Source organism: Felis catus, chromosome C1 (genome assembly GCF_018350175.1).
Source record: "Felis catus isolate Fca126 chromosome C1, F.catus_Fca126_mat1.0, whole genome shotgun sequence".
Taxonomy (NCBI): domain Eukaryota; kingdom Metazoa; phylum Chordata; class Mammalia; order Carnivora; family Felidae; genus Felis; species Felis catus.
In genome coordinates this window covers 102,638,718-102,664,226 of record NC_058375.1, presented here as the reverse complement: position 1 = coordinate 102,664,226, position 25,509 = coordinate 102,638,718, and the positions used below count along the sequence as shown (strand labels likewise).

General features: G+C 45.9%; 1 protein-coding gene and 1 long non-coding RNA gene across 2 annotated transcripts in view; one reads left to right on the top strand and one right to left on the bottom strand.

The window, feature by feature from the left end:
• Nucleotides 1–4,228: 4,228 nt before the first annotated feature.
• Nucleotides 4,229–25,509, bottom strand: part of LOC102901601 (WAS/WASL-interacting protein family member 3-like) — a 62,175-nt gene continuing 40,894 nt past the window's right edge. The window contains exon 5 of the mRNA XM_045033610.1: nucleotides 4,229–4,320. Within this exon, the coding sequence (XP_044889545.1) occupies nucleotides 4,310–4,320 (11 nt within the window). The 3' untranslated portion in view covers nucleotides 4,229–4,309. The remainder of the gene's footprint in view (nucleotides 4,321–25,509) is intronic.
• Nucleotides 8,417–11,600, top strand: LOC109502574. Its single transcript, XR_002161251.3, has 3 exons — nucleotides 8,417–8,851; nucleotides 9,605–9,793; nucleotides 11,445–11,600. It is a non-coding gene; the product is annotated as an uncharacterized LOC109502574 (long non-coding RNA).

Here is a 25,509-nt window from a genome sequence, read left to right as displayed (position 1 = left end):
AACATGAGTGCAAAGACGGGGAGACAGTGAGTGTGAGCTACTTTTGAAAAAGCTGACTTAGGAAGAAGAGAGAGAAATTGGCTGGAGGACACGTGAAGTGAAGAACGGATTTCAGTTTTTTAGCCTGAGAAAGGTTTAGGTATGTTTGCAGAGGTCTCACTTCATTCCTAACCTTTGATTCTCTCATCTGGGGGGGAGGAGGGAGATTTCTATGAAGATTAAAATTAAATTAAAATCGAACGCAAGGCGGTGGCATTTACACTGCAAAGCCCTTTACACATGCTAATTACTATAGCTCTCAACATCTAGCGTCCCTATGGATGAGTAAGCCCTGGTCACAGCCATTCTGTCTCTGTCTTTTCTGCACTCTATGACAGGCTGTGAGGACACATGGGCTCTTTCTTCAGTGGGCAGGGCCAACACCTACAAGCAATAGGCTGATCGTCAGGTGACTTTTATCTTGCCCTGCTGTGAACTTTTGGGAGATGGTGTGTGTGTCCACACTAGTGTGTGTGTCTTACTAGATTCAGCGAGTTACCACTGTATTGTTTACCTTTGCCCTGTGTTCTTATTTTAAAATCCTGATATAAAAAATGGACACATTTCAGACTGAACATCTCTCTAAAAAGCTTTAATTTGGAGAAAACGGTTTTAGAAATTAAAAATACCCTTTTTGAGATGCAAGAGACCGTACAAATAGGATTATAAACGTGGATTTCTGCTGAGACAAAGAAGCGGTCTCCTAAAAGTTACCTGATGTTAATCCACAGCTTTGTAAGAACGGGCAACACTTTATTTTTTCTGGCTGTCTGCAGAATGGCATTATAATTTTGCTTTGATACAAATTTGGCAACAGCAACCGTGATTCCTTTTCCCAATTGGCTACAGTGCTCACATACTTTAACCAAGGAATCCCCATCAGCTCTACACAGCATGATATACACAGCGAGTCAGTGAAGTCTTCATTCTCTTAATTACTTGCTTTGCAGTTTGGCTTTGAACTATCCCACCTCCTTTCCTTTAAAGATACCCTGCAAATTCCACTCCCACATCTCCTCTCCCTTGCCCACCTGGCTTTCCAACCTTAAGGTGATTTATATCTTCATTTCTGGATGCATCTCTTAGCCTATTCCTTAACAGCCCTCCTCCATTCCTTACTCTGTCCTCCTCTTCCCCTGACCCCTCTCTGCCTCCAGCTTTTATTACTTAGCAACCCTGCAGGCCAATCCCATAGCATGTTCCTTCATGCATTACATGAACAAATTTTTTGAGGGCACTGAACAGAACACTGTGGTGTCATTTTCCTAGAGCAAGCAGCCACTTTTTAAAAATAGCTGTACTGAGCTAAAATGTATATCCTGTAAAGTTCACACGTTTGAAGTATACAATTCAATGGCTTTTAGGATCTAGTGTTGTGCATCTATCACTGTAATTCACTTGCCAACATTTCGTTATCCCACAAAGAAACCTGTACCACTTAACACTGCCCCACCCCCCTCTTTCTGCTCTCCCTAACCACTAATCTACTTTCTGTTTCTATGGATTTGCCTATACGAATCATTTTCTATAAATGAGATCACACAATAGGTGGTCTTCTGTGGCTGGCTTTTTTCACCTAGCGTAATGATTTTGGGGTTCAACCATATTGCAGCATGTATCTGTACCTCGTTCCTTTTTATTACCAAATAGTATCCCATCATATGGCTAGATCACATTTTGTGTATCCATTCATCGGCTGGTGTACATTTGAGTTGTTTCCTTTTTTTTTTTTTTTTTTTGGTGGCTATTATGTGAATAAAGCTATGAACATTCACATACGAGTTTTGGGTGGACATATGTTTTCATTTCTCTTTGGTTAATATCAAGGGTTGGAACTGCTAGGTCATATGGTAACTCTATTTTTAGCATTTAGAGGGACAGCCAAACCATTTTCCAAAGTGGCTACACCATTTTACTTTCCCATCAGCAGTGTGTGAGGATTTCAATTTCTCCACATCCTCACCAAAAATTACTGTCTGCCTTTTTAATGATAGCCATCCCAGTGAGTAAAACTGCATTTCCCTAATGACTCTCTGTGTGCTTATTAGCCATTTGTAATATTTTCTTTGGAAAAAATGTCTATTGTAATTGCCCATTTTTAAATTAGGCTTTTTATTATTGACTTGTAAGAGTTTTAAATAGTGTAGATACAAGTCCCTTGTCAGATTTATGATTTGCAAATATTTTCTCTCACTCTCTGGTCGGTCTTTTCAGTTTTCTTCATGGGTCCTCTGAATGCAGTAGTTTTTAATTTTGATGAAATTCAACGCATCAATCTTTTATCACTAGTGCTATTGGCGTTTTATCTAAGAAATCATTGTCCAACCCAAGGTCACAAAGACTTACTCTGAAGATTTCTTCTAAAAGTCTTAGTCCGAGCTTCTACATTTAGGTCTATGATCCATTCTGAGTTCATTTTTGTGTATGATATTCATTAGAGGTCCAAATTAAATTTTTTGCGTGTGGATATTCAATTATCCCGGCACCACTTGTTAAAAAGGCTATTCTTTTCCTATTGAATTTTCTTGGCTTCTTTGTCAAAAATCAATTGGCCGTAACTGTTAGAGTTTTCATTATTTATTAAGTATTCATTATTTATTAAGTATTCATTATGTACTAAGAGTGGAGGTATTCCTATTTTAGGATCAGCAGGGAAAAAAAAAAAAAACAAAACTGGCCCCAAAATCCCTAAGAATGTCTCCACTCTTAGTAAATAACGGGCACATTTTCTTCCACACTTAGAATGAAATTGGAGAGGGACGACTGAACAAGTACATTTGGAGTTGTGGAAAGCAAGGGGGTCCTTTGACAGGAGAACCAAACTGATGGGGGGAGGGAATAAAGGAGCCAAAAAGTTTGTGAACTTCCCACCCTGGTGAGAGGAATGTTTGTCCAGGGGAAGCAGTTTGATCTAGCACCGGGGGACATTGTGAAAGATAATTGAAATTGTTAAGTCCATTGATCTCCCCAGAAGGAAAAAAAGAGGGTCTCTAAGTAAGCAGTATTGTTAGTTTGTTGATTCTTACAGAAGATTCTCATCTAACCAAGGGAAGCAGCTGGCCCTTTCTCAGGGCTCTAAGACCTTGAGAAAAAAAAAAAAAAAAAATCCCTCCTTGTCTTTTCTTACCTCTGTCCACAGCCAGCAATAAACTTTATCTTTGTTACTCCTCCCCTTTGTGAGTTCCCCAGAAGGAGAGGGAGGAGAGGGAGAAAAAGAAGCAAACCCCAGTGGGAGAGAGGGTGAGAGATGCTGGGGACCAGGGGGCAGGAATTCTGGAGCATTTGACCCGGAAGACCTTGAAAGTACTGCAGGAGTGCTAAGACAGGAAGTCTTTCAGGAGCAGCTGGTGGAGCGTCCTGGGGACTGGGACAGTACGGACCGGGGCGGGGGGCAGAAGGATGATGGTGCTCTTGGATTCAGTAATCCAGCCGCGGTGGCTTATCCCAAGGAGACATGGCACGCCAACACCGAGAGTGGCAATGGCAATGAGAAGAGTGTCTGCGTAGCGCAGCTGGAGCAGCCTGGCCCCCACAATACGTGTCGTATGACATCAGGCAGACGCATGGCATGTTGTCATACCGGTTCCGCTGTCAACACATGCCTTCGGTTGCCTCACTCCTCACTGCACTGTCCACCATCCTGGAGCCAGGTCCCCTCATCCATCTACCAGGCTGGGGCCAGGTCCCCTCATGTGTCCACCACCGCCGGGGACAGGTCCCCTCATGTGTCTAACACCCCCGGGACCAGGTCCCCTCATGTGTCCACCACCCCCGGGCCAGGTCCCCTCGTCCTTCCACCACCCCCGGGGCCAGGTCCCCTTATCCATCTACCACCCCGGGGCCAGGTCCCCTCATGTGTCCACCACTGCCGGGGACAGGTCCCCTCATGTGTCCACCACCCCCGGGACCAGGTCCCCTCATCCGTCCACCACCCCCGGGGCCAGGTCCCCTCGTCCGTCCACCACCCCGGGGCCAGGTCCCCTCATGTGTCCACCACCCCCGGGGCCAGGTCCCTTCATGTGTCCACCACCCCCGGGGCCAGGTCCCCTCATCCGTCCACCACCCCGGGGCCAGGTCCCCTCATGTGTCCACCACCCCCGGGGCCAGGTCCCCTCATCCATTCACCACCCCGGGGCCAGGTCCCCTCATGTGTCCACCACCCCCGGGGCCAGGTCCCCTCATCTCTCACCTGAATTATCGCAGTGGCCTCTGGCAGGTCTTTCTGCTTTCACCTTGCTCCCCGGCCCCTCGTCCACTCTCAACACAGGAGTCACAGGGCCCCTTTAGAAAATGAAAAACGTATCAATCCTCTACTCAAAAGCTTCCACAGCTGCCCTCTCATTCAGATGAAAAGCTGATGTTTTTGCTGGTCTCAGGCCCTCCCTCGCCGGCCCCCATCCCCCTCTGACTTCTTCTGCCGCTTTCCTTCCTGCACACTCCACGCTGGCCATACAGGCCTCCCGACTGGTCTTGAACACACCAGGCCTTCTCCTGCCTCTGTGACTTGGAACTCCCCCTTCCCTCTTCTCCCATAATCCATTTGGCTTGTTCCCCCACCACCCTCAGATCCGCTCAAATGTCACAGACGAGGCTTTCCTTCTCTCACCATCCTATTCAAAATTGCTATCCTCAGGGCACGCCCCTCAAAGTATTGTTGGGAAAAGTCAACGAAAAAAAAGGGAGTGAAGACCTGCCACCTAGTTGGTGCTTTCTGAACACGGAGTCCCCCTCTTCTCCTGAGGAAGAATACAGAGCCAGTGGATAAAAACAGTGGAAGCATGCAAAAGTGGCAGTGGTTGGTGTGTTAGAGTGCTTAAGAATATTTATAAACAGGGGTGCCTGGGGGGATCAGTCGGTTAAGCGTCCAACTTCGGCTCAGGTCATGATCTCACAGCTCGTGGGTTCGAGCCCTGCGTCGGGCTCTGTGCCGACAGCTTGGAGCCTGGAACCTGCTTCAGATTCTGTCTCCCTCTCTGTCTGCTCCTCTCCTGCTCACACTCTATCTCTCTAAAAATTAAATAAAAACATTAAAAAAAATTGTTTTTTAAAAAGACCATTTTCTTTCTGTTTTCTTTCACTCCCAATGTGTGGCTATATGTGAAGAGTGGTGGGTGGGAGCAAGGTTCTTCCAATTGCCTCCTGGGTTCTGGCTTCACCTCTAACACTTTCAAGATGTGATATTAAGCAAATCCTAACCTCTCCCGCCCTGTTTCCTTATCTGTAAAACAAAGACATTAAATTTAGTAACTTTTAGTCCTATAGATGCTTAAAATTCCACAATTCAGATAGGCAGGCCATCCACCTGGCTTTGCCCTGCTTCAGCCCAGCCTGACTCAAATGCCATGGCCAGATGTTTCTAATCTTAGGCATAAAAGACTCTATTCTTTGGTTTTAAGAGTCCAAAAGAAACTGGAAAGTTTAGGAAAAGTTCTAGGCAGACGAGATTTCCTTCTCTCTGACTCTTCAACAGCCACATTCATATTGTTCAAACTTAAGAAAACACGAAAAGCAAAACAAAGCAAATATGCACCTTTGAGTCTGAATCCACTATGTGAAGGAAGCTTTAAGCCATGAAGGAAAGTGTGTGGTTTTTGGTGAATGTGTGCGTGTGTGTGTGTGTGTGTGTGTTTTAAAGCAACAACCAGAAAGTAGACATCAGCAGTTCTGGACTTGTAACTGTAACCTTGCACCCGCGTGGCCAGGAGCCGAGCAGGGCCAAGGGAGGGGGGATGGCTGGAGACTCCCCGCTCTGGAAAGCAGGCGGTTTTGTTTTCTTCTGGTGGCCACCCTGAGGCGGAGGAGAGGAGGATGTTTGGGTTTGCAGGCCGCGGGCCACTGTCAGCAAGTTTGCGGCCCTGGCCTCACTTCCCTGAAGCTGGGGGGGGGGGAGCGGGGGGTCAGCTGCCCTGGCCTCCCTCCAACAACCGAGCCGCAGAGGATTCAAATACCCCATCGGTTGCAAGGCTCTGACTTTACCCAGCTGAACACTGAAGATCTCATCTGGGAAGGGTCAGTTAAAAAATGACAGAACTGCCCAAAGTAAACAGAGGGAACAGCCACAACAGAAACTTTCTCTGCGATGTTTCCTTATAATTACCGGCCCGGCCCTCCCGAGCTCTGGCCGGAGTCCCCACCCACCGTCGCTGTTGCCCCCACATGGCCTTGTTTGAGCGAGCCCCCAGCTGACCCCAGCAGTGCCTCCCTGTCCTCTGGCCTCTCCCCGGAGCTGTCCCCAGGGAGCAGGAGGAGTCCAGACTGCAGCGTGTTTTGAGACTGGAGTTTGGGAAGAGTCAACAGCAAGGCCCTGTTGGGCTCATTTATTAGGACCCCCGAGCGATGAGTAAACGCAGCTTAAATGACGTGTCCAAATTCGGAGCGTAAGCGTGGGGTGCAACTGGTCTCCCTATGCTTCACCCAGGGCTCTTTCCAGAGTCACACACTGTTGTAGGAGACCCAAGATAAGGTTAACTTGAAAGTTCTCTTTCTCCACCTTTTCTTTCCAACCAAATCCTGCTTTGTTGACCTTCAGGGCTGTATAGAAAAGCGTATTTTGAATTTAGACTTGAGGACGATGACGAAATCTTACACTAGGTATAATGATACCTTGTGTGTGTCTCAGTTCCTCTTACCTATTTGCCCCTGCCCCCCGCGGCAGCGTTGTGAGGTCAGCAGCGAGCAGAGGGGGTAGGGCATGGGCTTAGTTTCCACACCTGCAAAATGGGAACGACCACAGCACCTGCTTCATCCTGTTGTCAGGAGGATTTCATGAGATGATGCATGCAATACACAGTGAAAAACCCAACAAATGCTAGAAATTGCTAACACCCTAGAAGGCATGTATGATTCCTTTTTACAGAAGAGAAAGCTGAGGCTCAGAGCAGCTGAAGGACGGTAGTCATACAATCGGTTGGGAAGAGAGCCGGGATCCAGCTCAGTGGCCTGGCCCCACACCCAGGGCACTTGCTGCTCCACTGTTGACAGTGTAGACGGTTAGAGGTGGCTCTGGGCCGTGTGTCAGACATGTTTGTCCGTAGCATCATGGGGTGATGTGTTTTTATTAGGCCCTCACCTGCCTGGGCTGCCGGGAAATGGATGCTTTGGGGGTGACGGAGGCTGTCATGTGCAGCCTGTTTATTGAGGTGTCTTTGCCCGAACACCAGCCACGGAGCTGAAGCCTGGACTAATCCCTGGCCCAAGCTAGGCTCAGGAGCTACATCAGAAGCCCTTGAATATTCTCAGCTTTTCTTTCCTTTTGCAATGCTTCTGTGATGCGCTGAGAATCCCCTGCTTACTCAGATACCACAGCCCTCTTCACACTCCTTTGTATTGTATCTGTGGATTTTGAGGTGTCTGTCTGGTTCTCCTGTTGGAACAGTGCCCACAGGGGTGCCAAAGATGATACACTGAGGTGTGGGAAGAAAACATGTGAATACCTGTTTTTATTATTCTTTAATCTAAGGTACTAAGACAATTAAGCTTTACCAGTATTTAAAAATGAGTACAATAGAGTTTAAATAATTTATAATGAATATGCAATTGTTGGGAATGTGTATTTGACTATTATTATTATTATTATTATGTTTGGTGGAGTGGCATGATGAAAAGAGTTTGGAGCAACTGTTCTAGAAAGTACGCTTCTAGAGGGCAAGAAATATATCTAGTTCTGATTTGTATCCCACCCTCGTCCTCATTATCTAGCGTTAAACGACCATTCCCCAATAAGTGAATTTGGCATCTATATGAACTTGATTGTCTTTGTTTCTTCCCCTCCTATTGTCATCCATCGAATACTATGTCTTATTCATTATTTTGCCAAGAAATGAGCAATAGTAAGGCCATGTTTGAGAAGTAAAGAGTACAAATTGCCGTAAGAAGATAGGAAAGTACAACACTGGTAGTCCCAAAAAAGAGTTAACGGAATATCACTCAGCCGTAAAAAGAAGGAAATCTCGCCACTTGCAACGACATGGATGGAACTAGAGAGAGTATAATGCTAAGCAAAATACGTCAGGCAGGGAAAAATAAATACCATATGATTTCACTCATATGTAGAATTTAAGAAACAAAACAAAGGCAAAAAAGAAAAAGAAAAAGAAGAGGCCAACCCAAAAACAGACTCTTAACTATAGTCAATCATCTGACTGCTGGAGGGGAGGTGGGTTGGGGGATGGGTGAAATCAGTGAAGGGGATTAAGGGTGCACTTATCTTGATGAGCACTGGGGGATGTATGGGACTGTTGAATCACTGTATCGTACCCCTGAACCTAACATAGTACTATTATGTTAACTATACTGGAATTCACATTTTAAAAAAAGTTAGAGAGAGTCACCATAAGGCATGCAGCGGGCAGAGGAAGACCTCAGGGCAGAACTCCTAGGCACAAAGTCAGGCATGCAGTTCCAGCACCGCTGTCTGAGAAATCAAGTGTGATCTGAACATCTGAACATTTTCAAAGTGAGCACTGCCCTCCGTCTTAAAGCTGCAGAGAGCAACACAATGCAACGAGCAAAGGTCTTAGAGAAAACACCCTCCTGTCTTGGTGATCTCGGCAGAAACCTCGAACAACCTCCTTACCCTCACCCCCAGGAAAACAGTTCTTGACCAACAAATGAGGTCAGACTAGGTGATTTCGGAGGTCCCTTCATACTTGGAAGCAGCCCCGAGTGTGGATGAAGTTGGGAGTTTTCAGTGTCGGAGGTTCTAGAAGCGGGGATGGGCATCTGGACGCGCGGTGTCCGCTGTCTCAGCAGCAGTGCCCGTGCAGTGTCTTCACACGGCTGCCCTGCAGCATAATTCTGGAAGTTGTTTCCGGTGAGCCTCTAAACCTGGGTCTCCAGTCCTCCTGCAGGGCCTGTGAACTACCCAATATCCCTTAATAAATTCATCTTCTGCTTAAATTAATCAGAGCCTGTCTCCTATATTTAAAAGCTTGTTTGTATTTATTTGCCTGGGAATTCTATAGATTTCCTTTGTCCATTGTTCTCAGTTGGATTTTATCTGTCTTTGGGTATTTTGTAAGAACTCCACATTTTAAGAAAACTCTACCTCTTTCATATTTGCTGCAAATATTTTTTCCCAATTTGTTTCTGGTCTTCTGACATTATTTGATTTCATTTTGTCCTGGGCCTTGCAGAAATCTTGAATTTTCATGGAGACAAATTGGTCCCTATTCTGGCTTATGGCGTCTAAACTTGCTCAGAATGGCTTTCACTCAGGAAGCCTCTCGTGGTCTCATTGCTGAAGATACTAATTTAGAAAACGCTTGAGACTTCTGGTTAAAGAAAACAGAATAGACACATGCATTGTGCTCCACTCCCTCCTAGAGCTCAACCCGAGGTTAACGTTTGATGAAGTAAATATTCACGTGGTTCTAAAGCCAAAAAAAGTGTAAAAAGACACAGAGCAAGACGTTTCCCTCATCCATGTCTACCATCGGCCCCGGCCCGGTCTCCTTCCTGTGCGTTAGTAAGCTTTGTCACTAGTTTGCTGTATGCGTTTCCAGAGTTTCTTTGAGCATATGTAAGCAACCAAGAATGCAAGTAAATGGATTTTTCTTTTTTTAAGGCTAACCCCACAAGGACAAAGAGCATATGAAAAGGACAACTGCAGGATAATTTTAAAGGCTGGAACGTAGATGAATGAGTGGTAACTGAATCCAGAGACCCGAGTGAGCTGAATCCTGAGGCAGCAGATGAGAAAGCTAACACCACCCGTTTCCGAATCCTCCACATGCTAAGCGATTTGCAGCACCAGGTACTTTGGTATTTTGTGAGTAAAGCTCGTAAAACTGTGGCTGCAAACAGTAAGATGAGTCGAAAGTCAGTTCAAGAAGCAAAGAGGTCCCCAGGCCCCCCTTCCCCTTGTAGTGTCAGGTAGACTGCCCCTTCCCCATGATGGCGGATGGGGCTTTTTCTTCTGCTGGGAGAGTAAGACAGAGGGAGGGCCAGTCCCAGTTGTGTGAAAGGATAAAGTCCGGAAGAGAAAAGGACGTTACTTACAGCCCCCTTGCCCTTTTCCTTCACACGGATCGTAACCCTGAACGTCCTGCCTGGAGATTAGGAAAGCGTTTTCCGAGAGCCTGACATACTGGAGGGAAAGGCCCTAAAGATCTGGAAGTGGCACCACTTCTGAGAGAGAAAGAAAACAAAAAATCATCAATATCCTCAGAGAGATAAAACATGATAGGACGTACATGATAAAAACAAAAAGCTATTTCTTTTTTACAGTTTATTCATTTTGCGAGAGGGAGAAAGCACACACACGTGAGTGGGGGAGGGGCAGAGAGAGAGCGAGGGTGAGGGAGAGTCCCAAGCAGGTTCCACGCTGTCAGCGCAGAGCCCCACGCAGGGCTCAAATCCATGAACTGCAAGATCATGACCTGAGCTGAAATCAAGAATTTGAATGCTCAACCGACTGAGCCACCCAGGTGCCCCCAAATGCTATTTTTTTAAAGGAACAGAGAACAACAAAAAGAGCTTAGGAATTTAAATATGATCCTAGAAAAGAAAACTCACTAGAAGATGTGGAAAGTAGAAAGTATAGCAAAAAGATAAGACACGGAAAATAGAAGTCATAAGAGCAAGAGTAGGGGTACCTGGGTGGCTTAGTCGGTTAAGCCTCCTACTCTTGATTTTGGCTCGGGTCATGACCTCATGGTTCATAGGATCGAGGCCTGAGTTTAGCTCCATGCTGAGAGCATGGAGCCTGCTTGGAATTCTCTCTCTCTCTCTCTCTCTCTCTCTCTCTCTCTCCCCCTCTCCCCTACTCTCTCACTCTCTCTCAAAACAAAGAAACTTAAAAAAAAAAAAAGGAGCAAAAGTAGTTTATTTGGGAGATAATCCAGGAAACCCTACAGGGTCAGGGGAAGTGAAACAAGGAAGCTAATATATCCAGCAAGTTACTGCGAACTGGAACTCGATTCCTTTGGGGAACTCTGGGAGACCCGTGTAGAAATCATGCCTTGAAGTTATCCCCACTCAGGGCTGAGTGAGCTGAGGTACTTATTCTGCTAACTCCCATTGGTCATGGGTTAAGAGGTGCTCCCTGGGAGGAGGGGGTTAATTCCCTGACTCAGGAGCATTTAAAAAAAATGTTTATTTATTTTTGAGAGACAGCAAGTGGGGGAGGGATAGAGAGAGAGGGAGACACAGAATCCAAAGCAGGCTCCAGGCTCTGAGCTGTCAGCACTGAGCCCGACCTGGGGCTCAAACCCACAAACTGTGGGATCACGACCCAAGCCGAAGTCCAACGCTTAACTCACTGAGCCACGCAGGTGCTCTGGCAAAGAGACATTTGTACCGGTAACTTAGACTGCATGGATGTGGCAGGTGCCGAGAGAATACGGCAGGACACTCATGGCATCTATTATATGTTCCCTGCTTTCTTTCTTGGGAAACTCCTGGAGGATGTGCACCACCAAAACAATGGAGTGAATCAAGAAAGAGGAAGAGGTGGAATTCAAGGAACCAGACTATTTGACACAAGAGATGAAGGGATTCCCCAGGATGTGGTGAAAGGGTGGCGTGGGGGAGCGGCTGGTTATTAATGTAGAACTATTCGATTCTGTCAACTATGTGCATATTTAGTTTTGATATAAATAAAAATCAGCAATTTGTCTTTTTTCTTGTGCTGTATGAAAAAGGGAGGAGGTGAGACAGAGAATGTGCATTATTCCTAGCTGATAAGAAAGGGAAAATGAAACTTTCTTGTTTCTTGGGTCCATCACCCCAGCAGGGCCATTGTCTTTCCATCTCCTGTGGAGGCAGGAAGAACAATTATGAATGGTTGGGAAATAAAGACTTAAAATATTTAAAAGAGCTATTGATGCCACACTGACCTGAAATCTGGGGCTGCCCGAGGAGAGCTCGGACCCAAGGAAATGATCCAAGGTAAATACAAAGAAAGGATGCTATCAAACTAAAAACCAAAACCAAGATTGCATTTAGGGGACTGTTAATAGCACTAGAATGCCGTTGGAATAAATTCTTAATTGTATCTGGATATGAATTTCTCGAAATTTTACTTTGAATGCCTATTGCCTTAAAACCTACAATTAATAAATATGGCTATTTTATAGTTTTAATAAAAATGCCCCCATCTAAAATAAAAATAAACAGGGGCGCCTGGGTGGCTCAGTCAGTTAAGTGTCCAACTGTTGATCTCGGCTCAGGTCATGATCTCTCAGTTCATGAGATGGAACCCCGAGTCTGGCTCTGCACTGACAGCATGGAGCCTGCTTGGGATTCTCTCTCTCTCTCTCTCTCTCTCTCTCTCTCTTTCCCCCTCTGCCCCTCCCCCACTCATGCCCTCTACAGAGGCTCATATCTCTCTCAAAAATAAATAAAAATAAACCTAAAAGAAGTAAAATAAAAATAAACAAAGCAATTCCCCTTTTAGCTCTTGCCCCAGTTTTCTCTTCTCCTTCATCATGATACTTCTGAAAAGAATATATGCTAACTTCCTCCTCTTCCTTACTTCCTCCCTTCATGCTACTCGTTCACCCCAGCTTTCACTCTGTTTTTCACTAGCTTTCACTCTGACCATCTCAGAGGCCTCAGAGGACTTCTTGGCTGCCAAATCCTTTGGTCCTGTCTAGTCCTCATCCTTCTCTCTGCCCCCCCCCCCCTCCGCCTCTGGCTGGGTCTCTCTTCTTTCTTGGTGTTCCTACCTCTCTCACCCTCTTTCTGACTGCCCTCTCCCCTGTGCCTCCTTGGACAGGACAGGCCTCCACAGAGATCCCTTGACTGTCTACGAGATCCGGTATCTGCCTAGGCCTCCAGCCTGAGGGGTGCCCTGTCCTGCTTGCTCCCCACACTCCCATTACACCCATGTTCCGTTCAGTTCCTCTAAGACATCCAGCTCTTGTTGCCTTGGGGCCTATTCCTGCTACCTGGGACCCTCTTCCCTGCCCCACACCCCAGCCCTCCATCTGGCTATTTGCCACTTGACTTTCAGGTCTCAGCCTACTGTCATTTCCTCAGAGTGCCCCTCCCTAAGCACCTCCCTTTTCATCCCCAGCAAACCAAATCCATTTTCCCCCCCTTCTATCTTAGATATCATTTGTTTTCTCCTTCGAATGAATTACATAGTTCATAATGATAGGCTTTAGCTGTGTGTTTAGTTCCTTAACTATCTACCTTTCTTCCAGAATGTAAGTTGCATGAGGACAGGAACCATGTGAGCCCTGCTTACCACTGTAGCCTTGGCATCAGCACGGTCCCAGGAACAGCAGAGGGTGTTTGTTGAATGAATGAATGAATGAATGAAGTGCTTTCTTCATGCCCGGCACCATAGCAAGCATTTACACGTCACCTCATTTTTATTCTCACAACCCTGTGAATAGGTACTATTATCAGGTCCATTTTCAGATAAGGAAACTGAAACTTGACTGAGTAATAATGCTCGAGATCTGACAGAAACACAAGAGTCAGAGCTAGAATTTGAAAATACAGTTCTCTGACTCTATGTGAGACTTAAAAAATTTTTTTTTCATGTTTATTTATTTTTGAGAGAGAGAGAGAGAGAGACGGAGGGAGGGGCAGAGCGAGAGGGAGACACAGAATCTGAAGCAGGCTCCAGGCTCTGAGCTGTCAGCACAGAGCCCGACGTGGGGCTGGAACTCATGAATTGTGAGATAATGACCTGAGCTGAAACCAAGAGTCAGATGCTTAACCAACTGAGCAACTCAGGCTCCCCAAGACTTCTTAATTACCATATCATAGCGCTTCCTGGTTGACAAAATTTCTGCGGTGACCGTCCCAAACTTCCCTCACACTTCCTCCCTCTTGTCTGTTTCTGGGCGGCTCTCTTCCAGGCAGCATGATGGTGCACGCATGGGGAGCTGACCTTGGAGGGGCTGGGTGGTCCTGGCAGCTTTCCCTTGCTAATACCTGTTTCTGAGAAGTACTCAGAAAACCCAAGACGTAGGTAAACCATGATGATGGTCAATGTTCTCATAGCTCTCCTGCCCTTTCTAGAAGCTCTTTCTATCTCCTGTCTTCCCCCATGTCTTTGGGTTGCTCCCCAGGGGGTGCCCCACTCACGCCTTCCACCCTGCCTACATATGTCCTAGGCATCTTCCAGTTCCTTTCCCTGACAAAAATGTGCCTGTCCCAGAAAATGATCACCACGGAAAGGTAAGAGAGAGAGAGAGAAAAAAGATGAAATATTGCATAAATAGTTGTTATGGGTTGAACTGTGTTCTCTCTTGTATGTTTGGGTCCTAACTCCCAGTACCCTGGAATGTGACCTTATTTAGAAATAGTGTCTTTGTAAATGTAATTATTCAAGTAAAATAAGATCACAGTGGAGTAGGGTGGGTCCCTAATCCAATACAACCGTTGTCCTTATAAAAAGAATGTCATGTGGAAGGACAGGGATGCACGCAGAGAGAAGAGCATGAAGGCGGACATTGCAGTGACGCGGCAGAAGCCAGGGAACAACCAAGATGGTCAGAAAAAAACCACCAGAACCTAAGGGAGGGAACAGACTCTCCCTCACAGCCCTCAGAAGGAACAAATCCTCGCAACACCTTGATCTTAGACTTCTGGCCTCCAGAACTTGAAGAAACAAATTCCTGTTATTTAAGCCACTCGGTGGTACATTATTGTGTTGTGCATCCCTAGCAAACTAATAAAAGTAGCATAATCCCAATTTTTTAATACAAAACAAACCCCATATATGTTAACAATTATTCTCTCTTCCTCTCCCTGCCTCTCTCTCTCTCTCTCTCTCTCTCTCTCTCTCTCACACACACACACACACACAATCAAAGGACGTATATAAAAAAGTTAACAGTTATTCTATTGGGAGGGTGGGTGATGGGTAATTTTGTTTTGTACCTTTCTCCACACCTTTGGGTATTGTCCCAATTCTCTTACAACTCTGCAATATTATATATCATTCCATAGGCTTCTGTTTCCTCATCTGTAACTTGGGAATAGGCATACCAATCTTCCAGTCTTAAGGTGCCTGACATGCCTGAGTACTGGTCAGTTGGCATCCCTCAAGGAGGGAGAGCAGCTCCAAAGAAGTAAAGCAGGGCATTGTAGCCTGCGCTCTCCTATTTATCATCAGGGGATCACTCAGCTCTTACGAGAAGACATCGGCGTGGCTGCTAAACAGGGCATGTGGGTGCGGTCAGCATGGATGTGGAGGGTGAGCTGGCACGAGGGAGCTGGCTGGACACCTTGGGTTTGGGAGGGTCAATGAAGGAAAGCAAGAGAGGTTGGAAGGTTGATGGGAGAAAGATTGATTAAATGAGGACAACTTGGGGTGCCTGGGTGGCTCTGTCAGTTGGGCGTCTAACTCTTGGTTTCAGCTGAGGTCATGATCCTGGGGTTGTGGGGTCGAGCCCTGAGTGGGGCTCCATCTTGAGCAGGGAGCCTCCTTGGGATTCTCTCTCTCTCTCTCTCTCTCTTCTACCCCTCTCCCCTGTTCATGGTCTCTTTCTCTCTCTCTCTAAAATAAAACAAAAGTTTTAAAAATGAGGACAACTTGGGGGCACCTGGGTGGCTCTGTTGGTTGAGCATCTGACTTCAGCTCAGGTCATGATCCTACGGATTGTGAGTTCGAGCCCCATGTCGGGGTCTGTGCTGATGGCTCAGAGCCTGGAGCCTGCTTCAGATTCTGTGTCCCTCTCTTGCTCTGCCCCTTTCCTGCTCATGCTCTGTCTGTCTCTCTCTCTCTCTCAAGAATAAGTAAAACATTAAAAAAAAGATTTTGAAAATGAGGACAACTTAATCTGTTTGGGGTAACATTTCTTAGTTTGGGGTGAGGGTCTGATGGAGCAACTGAAAAGGAAAGAGGAACCATGATAAAGTAGAAAACACAGCCAAGGAAGCCAAATGATTCCCTCTGGTAGGAATAATGCCCTGCCTCTTCATTTCTTCCCTGAAAACCCTCCAGGAACAGAGCGGGTGATGTAACTTACTAGAACTTTCCACAGCCCATGGGAACGTGGTCTCTTCTGAGGAGCAGTATTCCCCGAACATCCCTTTCCCTGGCTATAGCTGTGATAAGGTGCTCTTTTCTGGAGACTGTTTAGGCAGGTGCTACCAAAACATTTAGCTCGGCCTGTGACTTATCTCAACAGGAGGGTTGTCTTGAATCTTCAATTGGCTATTTGTGACTTCAAATTAATCCTTGGTCTCCACAAATTCTGGGCTGCCTTGCTTCTTTGTCATCAGTTATGTCTTTTCTATCTGCATTTTATTCATTTTTTTAAATGTTTATTTATTTTTGACAGAGAGAGAGAGACAGACAGAGCATGAGCGGGGGAGGGGCAGAGAGGGAGACACAGAATCCGAAGCAGGCTCCAGGCCCTGAGCTGTCAGCACAGAGCCCAACGCGAGGCTCAGACTCACAGACCGCGAGATCATGACCTGAGCCAAAGTCAGACGCTCAACCGACTGAGCCACCCAGGCGCCCCATCTGCATTTTAAATCCCGGTAACTTAGGGAAGAATTGATATCACAAACGATATTCATGATCCATTCATGATCCATTCATGAGAGGTCACTGATAGCTTTTGGCCCTCTTCTTCACCAATCTATATGTCTCTTTCATTTTATATCTGCTAGCTATGTAGCAACATTTAATATAATTGTAAGTAGTGAAAGAAAGAGAATCCAAGAATTGCATGTAAATTATGATTCTGGCTATGTAAAAACACACACACACACACACATACACAAGTATAAAGAAGATAAGTGTGGAAGAAAAAAACCCAAGTAATTAATAATGGTTATGTTATGAGTACTAGGAGTTTGGATTTTTTTTTACTTATTCTCTATTTCCTTAAACATTTTAATATAATGGAAAAATACTTTTATAATTAAGAAACAAACTTACAAAGATAAAGTAAGAGGCAGAACGAGTAATAAAGTTTGGTAAAATAAATAAAACCGGTAAGCTAGTCATAGATAAGGTTTCCTAGAAGTAAATATACATAGCTCTTAGCTCGGTGTGTGTTAATTGATGGAGAACTATGACCACAGAAGGCTTATGGAAGACATTTAACCACACGTCACCCCTGTCTACTCCAAGAATGACCCAAAGGCAGAACCATATGAGACTTCAAATCTATTGGGCATTTGAGGAGATCTGGGGGAGGGGCTGGAAGTCCAGGCATATTAGAGATTCGGGAGCTTGTAGAAAGACTATGTAGACTTGACTAAACTTGGGGGTTTCCAGGAAGTGCTTCAAGCATGACATGGTGAGGCTCCGATACTGTTTATTTTTAGAAGTCCCGTTGAGAGGAGTATCTTTCACCTCTCACCAAATTAACTACGCTCCTTGGAACCGTGGACATCTTTCTGCTGTAGCAGCAACAGGATCAAAGCACGTGTTTAGAAAGAGAAGTGAAAAACACCAGATGTGAGCAAAACCACAAGGGGAATTTCAGACAGGCAGCACGCACCGGATTACCCAATTTGGAATGTGGCCCAGGTCCCAGGACAGGCGGACCCTCTGAGGATCAGGCTGGAGAGACAGAGGTTATTGGTCCTGATGTCAGCCAAATGCTGCTAACTTGACCTGTGACCTTGCTCAAGCCAGTGACTTCCTCCAAACCACTTTCACCGTCTGTAAGTGGAAGGCGTGGCTCATTTCCTCTCAGGAATAGCTAATGGAAACCATGCTAAAAACTAGAGGCATGATCTTGAAGACTGATGGTAAATTACATATGAGTACATAAATACCATGCCATAGAGACACTTACAGTGTGTAGATACAAACATTTTGTGGGAAGGATATGTGTGAAAAAAAACCCATGAGATTAAAGATTGGGTCACATCAATTCATAGAATAAGTAATTGGAGGGGGTGTGACAGGATAGATATTTTTTTCCCTCACCCATAGCTCTTTAGGTCTCCTGGGGTCACCCCAGATCTAGACTAAAGCATACTACCTAGTGTATGGTTAGTGCTGAATAACTATTAGTATAGAATAGAGCTTAAAAAAGGGTAGTGCTTAAGTTTCAAATTTCAGCTTTCTTTTTTTAAAAATTATTTATTTATTTATTTTTAAAAATTTTTAAAAATGTTTATTAATTTTTGAGACAGAGCATGAACAGGGGAGGGGCAGAGAGACAGGGAGACACAGAATCCGAAGCAGGCTCCAGGCTCCAAGCTGTCACACAGAGCCCGACGCAGGGCTCGAACCCATGGACCGCGAGATCATGACCTGAGCCGAAGTTGGATGCCCAACCGACTGAGCCACCCAGGTGCCCCTGTTTATTTATTTTTGAGATAGAGAGACAGAATGTGAGCAGGGGAAGGGAAGAAAGAAAGAGAGGGAGACACAGAATCAAAACAGGCTTTGGGCTCCGAGCTGTTAGCACAGAACGTGGTGCAGGGCTCGAACCCACGAACTGTGAGATCATGACCTGAGTGGAAGTGGGACACTTAACCAACTGCGCCACCCAGGCACCCCTCAAATTCCAGCTTTCTTGACCACTTAGTTGTATAGCGTATAGTTGTGTAGCCTTGGCTAAGTTACTCCATAGTTTTGCGTCTCAGCTTTCCTTGTATGCAAAGTGAAGATAATGCTCTACCTCGAAGACTTGTTGTGTAGATTCAATAAAGTAATATAACAAAAGAGCTTAGAAGAGGGCTGGGTGGGTAATGTGTGTTATTATTAACTCCCAAAACCTCCAGAATGGACTATAAAGCTCTCTGCATTTCTTCATTTTGTGTCAGTTTTCTCATCCAAATGTTTCCCACATTCTTCCTCCATTTAAGAATATTTCCTGTCTGTCTTATTCATCGATGTAGTTCACTGCTCCCACCAGACTTCAAACCAGCCTTACTCACTCCCCACAGAAGCCATTAATTTATTCTTATTCCTGCCAGCTTTGAGTCAGTCTCTAAGTTGACCCCCCAGTGAGAAATCTATGAAGCATCACTGAGTCCTCTGCTCTCCCCCTCTTGGGCTTCTTACATAACAAGATGCTTTCTTAACCAGGGAGATGTCCCACTAGGGATGACAAAGGATGCTTTAGTCCTCTTTAAGAAGAAGTTGTCAGCCACGGCCATCGCAGAGCAGAACAGGGAATCACCTTGGAATCACTGAGCATGGCTGTCTTCAGGAGTCATGGGTATAGTGAACCCCCTGAGACTCTTCGGTGAAAAGTCTGAAAGGTCGTCACTGGAGAGGAAGAGGGATGTGGTACTGGGTCCAGGAAGGCAGATGCTGGAATTCATCCTAGTGCCACTCAGGAAGTGACTGCATATGAGAATGGAGAAAAGAAAAAATAACTTGGCTAGCGAGGGTTATGATATTTTGGGCCATTAGAAGATGATGGGGGCACTGCTGAGTGGAGTGTTGTGTTGGGGAGTCACTTTCGCTAAAGTGCCGATGTGAATGGCCTCTACTTTGGCACACACAGAGTGTCAGAGAACTGAGCTACCATAGCCCTTCGCTGGACAATTTTGTCACCAGCTCTAGCATCATTCCTTCCCAAGAGTGTCCTTGCCTCCCACCAAAACCAAGTTTGAGTATGCTATCCCTGCTAATTGTTTTTATCACTGGCACCTTCCAGTCACTTAGCCTTTTTTAAAAATCCCTCCACCATATCATTCTCTAGGATGTTTTCACTACATGATCGTAGGGGTCCCTAAAGATGACTCAATTCTGGAGAAATGTTTGAGCCCCTATTATACAAGGCTAAATGCTAGGGAACACAAAGATAAGTAAAACATGGTTACTGTTCTCAAGGAGCTGCTATCACATGATTTAGGTGGGTTTGCTAAGTGACACTTAATCCAGGGATGGCCCAGGTTGCCCTAATTATCTTCCCTATTGGCCTGCCTTGTCCCTCTTCATTTATTTAACAAATATTTATTGAGCAATGACCATGTGCTAGGCACTGGGCTAGCCTTAGGATGCAGCAACAAATAAAACAAACACCATCCTCACCTCTAGAGAGCAAAACTACAATGTAAAAGAATCAGGCTCAACACCTGGTTGACTACCAAAGGAATAGGTAAGACTTAGGGTTCCCATCTCTCCTCTCCTAGAGTGGGGTGTGCTGGGCCATACTTCCCTCTCCCAGCCAGTATGCAGTGAAGTTACAATTGAGACAAGTTCTTATTGGAGTCTGACTTCAGGAACACCTGGAATGAGGGAAGAAGACTAGAGTAGCTGGTTACTCCATGCCCTGGGCTCCTTCCTCACCAGCATTCTCATCATCTTTCTTCTCAGCAAGCAAGTACCTTTCACACTACTTCCTGGTAGATATGGGTTAGAGTCTTCCAAATAGATAAATGTGGGGTATCTTTGGTTTGTTAATGAACAGTCTTCAACAACTGAGGGGAAAGTCGATTGTATAAATACTAAGTTTCCAAGGAAGGATAAGTGAAGGGCTTCCAAGGAAATGTTTTTCTTATTTGAAGAGGCATGTAGAATGAAAGCAAGTATCAAATTGCTCCTGATGGCAATAAAACTACTTCTTATAATCTTAGGAGGGACAGCTAATGTAACAGTGACTGAGTAAGGGATGTAGTAAATCTCTTCAGGGCCTCTGACTCTTCAGAATAAGACCCCGAGGAATGACTCACTGTAATAGACTCAGCCAACTATTGATTAACTGTGCTCACAGAAGAGCGTAATATTAGAATAGAACGGAGCATTATAGATTGTGTTGGATTATCAAGACAAGCACAAAGTTTGGAATCAGATGGTCCTGGGTTCAAATTTCAACTCAGGTTCCTCTTTGCCATCTGGGCCTGAGGCAATTTATTTATTATGTTTGCATAATACAGATAAAAGTTCCTATGGAGTAGGTTTTTTTTTAAAGGACTAAATAAAGTGGCATAATAGAAGGCACTTGGCACAGAGTAGGCACTCTGTAAATGCTCCCTTTTCTTCTCCTTTTACAGATTAGAAGCCAAAGACTGAAGAACTGACCTAAGTGGCCTGAGCGCCTGCGATTAACCAAGGTCATGCCTAGACGAAAGCCGCCTGGCTTCCTGACTTCTCATCTAGCTGTCTTTCAGTTGTGTTCATAGTGGGAGTTGTGCAAAGATAATTGAAAACACATTTATCTCTGGCTTTCTAAAGCTTGAGGGGGATGACATTTTTAAAAAGTAGGTGGGGTGAGAGGTGTAAAAAGCGGATTTACTTTGGTGAGTTTACGTTGCTTGAGCATACACCCCACGTGGTAGAGGAAAGTGAGTATAGCCAACATGGGATTAAAGATTGTGTTACATTAATCCACAAAGTAAAGATTCCACATATTCTTGAGTGAGGGGGGTGTGACAGGGTGTCTTTATTTTTTGTCCTCACCCACATAACCCTTTGGGTCTCCTTCAGGCCACCTCGGATATAGACTAGTTTTCAGAAGGTCCTACATAAACATTTCCTTCAGAGTTCTGAGCTTGCTAATGTGTGGATTTGGCAGACAAGTGCAAATTAAAGTAGTTATGCATGAAAAATCACTTGTAACCTGCAAATTACTTCAGTGTGGGATTGGTGCTCCACATGGTTGAATAGAAAGAGCCCTCAGGGGCGCCTGGGTGGCTCAGTCGGTTGAACGTCCAACTGTTGGTTTTGGCTCAGGTCATGGTCTAGAGGTTCGTGGGATTGAGCCCTGCGCTGGGTTCTGCACTGGGCTTTGCGCTGGCAGCTCAGAGCCTACTCGGGATTCTCTCTCTCCCTCTCTCTCCAAATAAAGAAATGGACATTAGATAGAAAGAAGGACAGAAAGAAAGACAGAAAGACAGAAGAAAGGAAGAAAGCAAGCCAGCAAGCGAGCAAGCAAGCTCTGGGCCAGGGATGGGATGCCTAGCTTTCCTGCCACTGCCCTCCTAGTCAGGGGGACCCAGGAGGGGAAGCTAACTTCTCTGGGCATCTGTGTTGTCACCTGTAAAATGCCATGAAGTATTGAATGCAAAACACGGACTACATTTTATTTCCCTTTATCCTTACAAGAACGCCATGTGGTAGATAGTACTGTCTCCATGTTATAGGTGAAGAAATAGAGGCATATTGTGATTTGCCCAATATCATTAAGCTAGTGAGTGGCAGAATCTGATAAAGTTGCATATTTGAACTCAGAATGGGCTTTTAACCTCCAAGACAGACTACCTATATTGAGAAGGGTAAAATGGATACTGAAGCTCAAAGCACTTTAATGAAGTATAAACAAATGTTTATTACAACATTTGGAGGGGATATGATCCCTAGGTGGTGCCTGTATTCAAGTCATTTTCAGCTCATTGACTTTCTTATTCATTGCTTCTCATCTGATCTGAGAGCATCAAACCACAGTTCTCCTCTCTCACCTCATTTGCTCTGGTGTCAGTTCTCCCTCCCACACTGGCTGCACTCAGGGGGAGCCTGGCCACTTCTTGCCAAGTGGGGGAGTGTAAATGTAGGACGCCACTCTCACACACTCAGAAACACGTGCACAGATACCCGCACACAGAAACACACACATAGGTGCACATACCCACGTATTCATACTAGTTTGTTATACACATCCATGTTTTCAGAAACCGACAACTTAAGAATCAGTCATTATGATGGCTGTGCAGACACCAGGAATAAACCATTTCCCAGATTTGAGGTTTGGAGTGAGAAAATGGTGTGATAAAGTGATAGAAAGTGGAGACCCACATCCTAAGGAGAACATCAAAAGACTCAGACCCATTGGCTTCAGTCCCAACCCTGAATTCTGCAATTTCTCTTAGCTCATTCAGCCTGCTGAAAGATGCTTATTCTCAGTGGACAGTAAAGTTCAACACAAACTTGGTGTCTCTTCATGAACTGATTCTGAGCTTTCACTCAGTTTTCTGTGTATGTGTTCCAGGCAGTGGTGGTCATCAGACTGTAAACCTGGGAGGTTCAGGGTCACATCGATGGAATTCTCCCTTAAGCGGTTTGGCATTACATGCAATTAGCAATTTCATGATGACAACACTTCATTCTTGCTACTGCTTTTTGTTTGGTTTGCTCAGGAGACAAATGAATTTATTTATTTATTGCATATGCACTTATTGAACACCCTGGATATACTCTCTCATTTTTGCATTAACCCTTAATGGTTACAAAGCGTGTTCATGATTAGGATCATACTCAGACTTCCCAAGAATCCTTTGGGATAAAAATATTACCTACTTCATGATGTTTGTGAGGATTAAATGTAACAAACTGCAAAAAGCACTTAGCACTGGGGGCTGGGACACAGTAAACATTATTAAATGTTACTATTCGCATCACTATAGACATTATTAAATATCACTGGCCTATATTACTGATGAGGAACCATAGCCCAGAGAAGCTAAGTCACTTGCTCAGGTTGGAGAATTAGGCAGCAGAATTCAGTTAAGAATCTAAAACTCAAAACAAACAAACAAAAAACCCCCCAAAGAATCCAGATCTCCACTTTCCAAGACCATTTTAGAAAATTATCAGTTGAGATTGCAATCATGGAAGGAAGAAAGCAGGGCCTTAGCATACGTGACAGGTTTTATGGTTGGTGAGTAGGCAGAAGTGTTCAGGGACAAAGCACTGCTCAAGGGGGAGGGGGAGGCCCAGGTCACAGACCACAAGCGGCTGTACGATTCATTTTTGCTCCCACAAATGCTGTCTTCCCTCAGTGCCCTCACATATATTGTTCTCCTTCCCTCGCTGTCTTTCCCCTCTCCCCAGTCCTTCACCAGAACGTGGTGAAGTTCATGTTTCAAGGCTCAGCCGAAACATCTCTTCCAGGAGGCTTTCCTGAGCCCGGTCTGGGTTCGCACCTACTGATTTAGTCTTCTAAATCAGTACCCTGTCTCCTTTTAGGAATACTGGTCTAGCATCTGTCTTCCCAGCAAGGATGTAAGCCACGAGAAGTCATCAACTTTATCTTACTTGCTGGCTGATGTATCCTCGGCAGCTTTAAGGTGTATCTGGCAGCTTTGTTACCCGCAGAGCAGGTGCTGGCCAGCACAAAGATGCAGAAGAAGAAGACTAAGTGGAAAGACATGAACATGACCTTGAAATGCTTTTCCATTTTGCCACAGAGCCACTGTGAGTGGTGTTGTTGGGAGAAGCGAGGAAGCCTAGAGCAGACAACTGGAAGAAACGAAGAAGGACTCCAACACACAAGAGAGGCATGGAAATCGTAACAAACACAGGTGTTCTTCCTGTAAAGCCCAGAGGTAGGCCCAGACTTCTGCAGACAAAGGAAAGGGGGCTGGAAATGAGCCATTTCTCCCAAACTGCCGCCTTTGCTGGCTTTTGCTAGAAAAAAATCAGGAATCCCTGCTCTTCACAGATGACTGAGCAGGGAGTAAGTAGTCTAGGGATTACCGTGATAAACCTGCTGAGGGCAACAGGGAGGGAAGGAGGGTTTCCCCCGGTTGGTTGGTTGATCTATTCGTGACTCTGTCATGTTGGCAGCAAAAAACGGCGGTGGGACTTTTGGCAGGAAATGTCCAGCTCCGAGGGAGTCCTGATCATGCTGGGAGGTGGCTCCCCTCCCCCGACACCCCAGAGCCCCAGCCTTTTCCCCTCCGCACCCTCAGCGGCGGTGCCCAGACCATCTCTGGCGCCTCCTCCCGGGTTAGGGCAGCGCGGAGGGAGGATGCGGGGCGCAGCTTCAGCCAGGGCCATTCTGTTTACGTTCCCACCCCTCAGCCCTGGGAAGCCCCGGGTTCCCACACTCATTGAGGCAGGAAGGTCGCTGTGGACACCTCATCTGTCTAACTGCAGATAAGCAGCAGCTGCCGCGAGCACGTTGGGGGTCACCTCCCAGACTGCCCACCCTGGAACCACGCGGGAGGAGACCCCTGCCCGTGGCGCGCACGGCGTCCAGGGCCACCTGCTGCCGCAGAGGCCGCTGCAGAACTGCGGGACCCGGCCGGGAAGACGGGGTCTTGGACGCGCCCAGGCACAGCGCAAATCTGCCCAGAGCGGCTGCTGGCCTGACGTTCGGGGAGCCCCGCGGAGTTGCATGATGATGCTCCGCTGCATACTGTTCTCACATAGCTCTGACCACCGCCCGTGAAGAACGGAGAGCAGGTGTTTTTGCGTCCATTTCGCAGATGAGTAAACAGCCTCAGGATGTGCGACAGACCCGCCCATGTTCTCACAGCTCGTCAGTGGTAAAGGCCGTCTGTCTGCCTCCGGTTCGGGCGGGTCTTTCTGTTCCTCCCTGCCAACACAGGAGGCCAAGCGGACAAGTGCCAATTTTTATCCCCGAAAGAGAGCTCTTCCTCCCAGGTTTAACCTGGGTTTAATCTGTCTTCCACCCGGGCCTGGGTGTAGTGAGAAACACCGTGGCCTTGGAGTTTGACTCACGATTCCTCTTCTTGCCAGCCAAGCGTCTAAGGATTTTGGACTCGATTGCCCTGAATATTTGCTTCCATACGCATTAAATGGAGATACAGTTGTTCCAATGGTTGACAATAACAGTAAACACTCTTTTCCATGCCCGGGGCTCCGTTCTAAGCACGTTCTAAGTACATTGACTTGTTGAATTC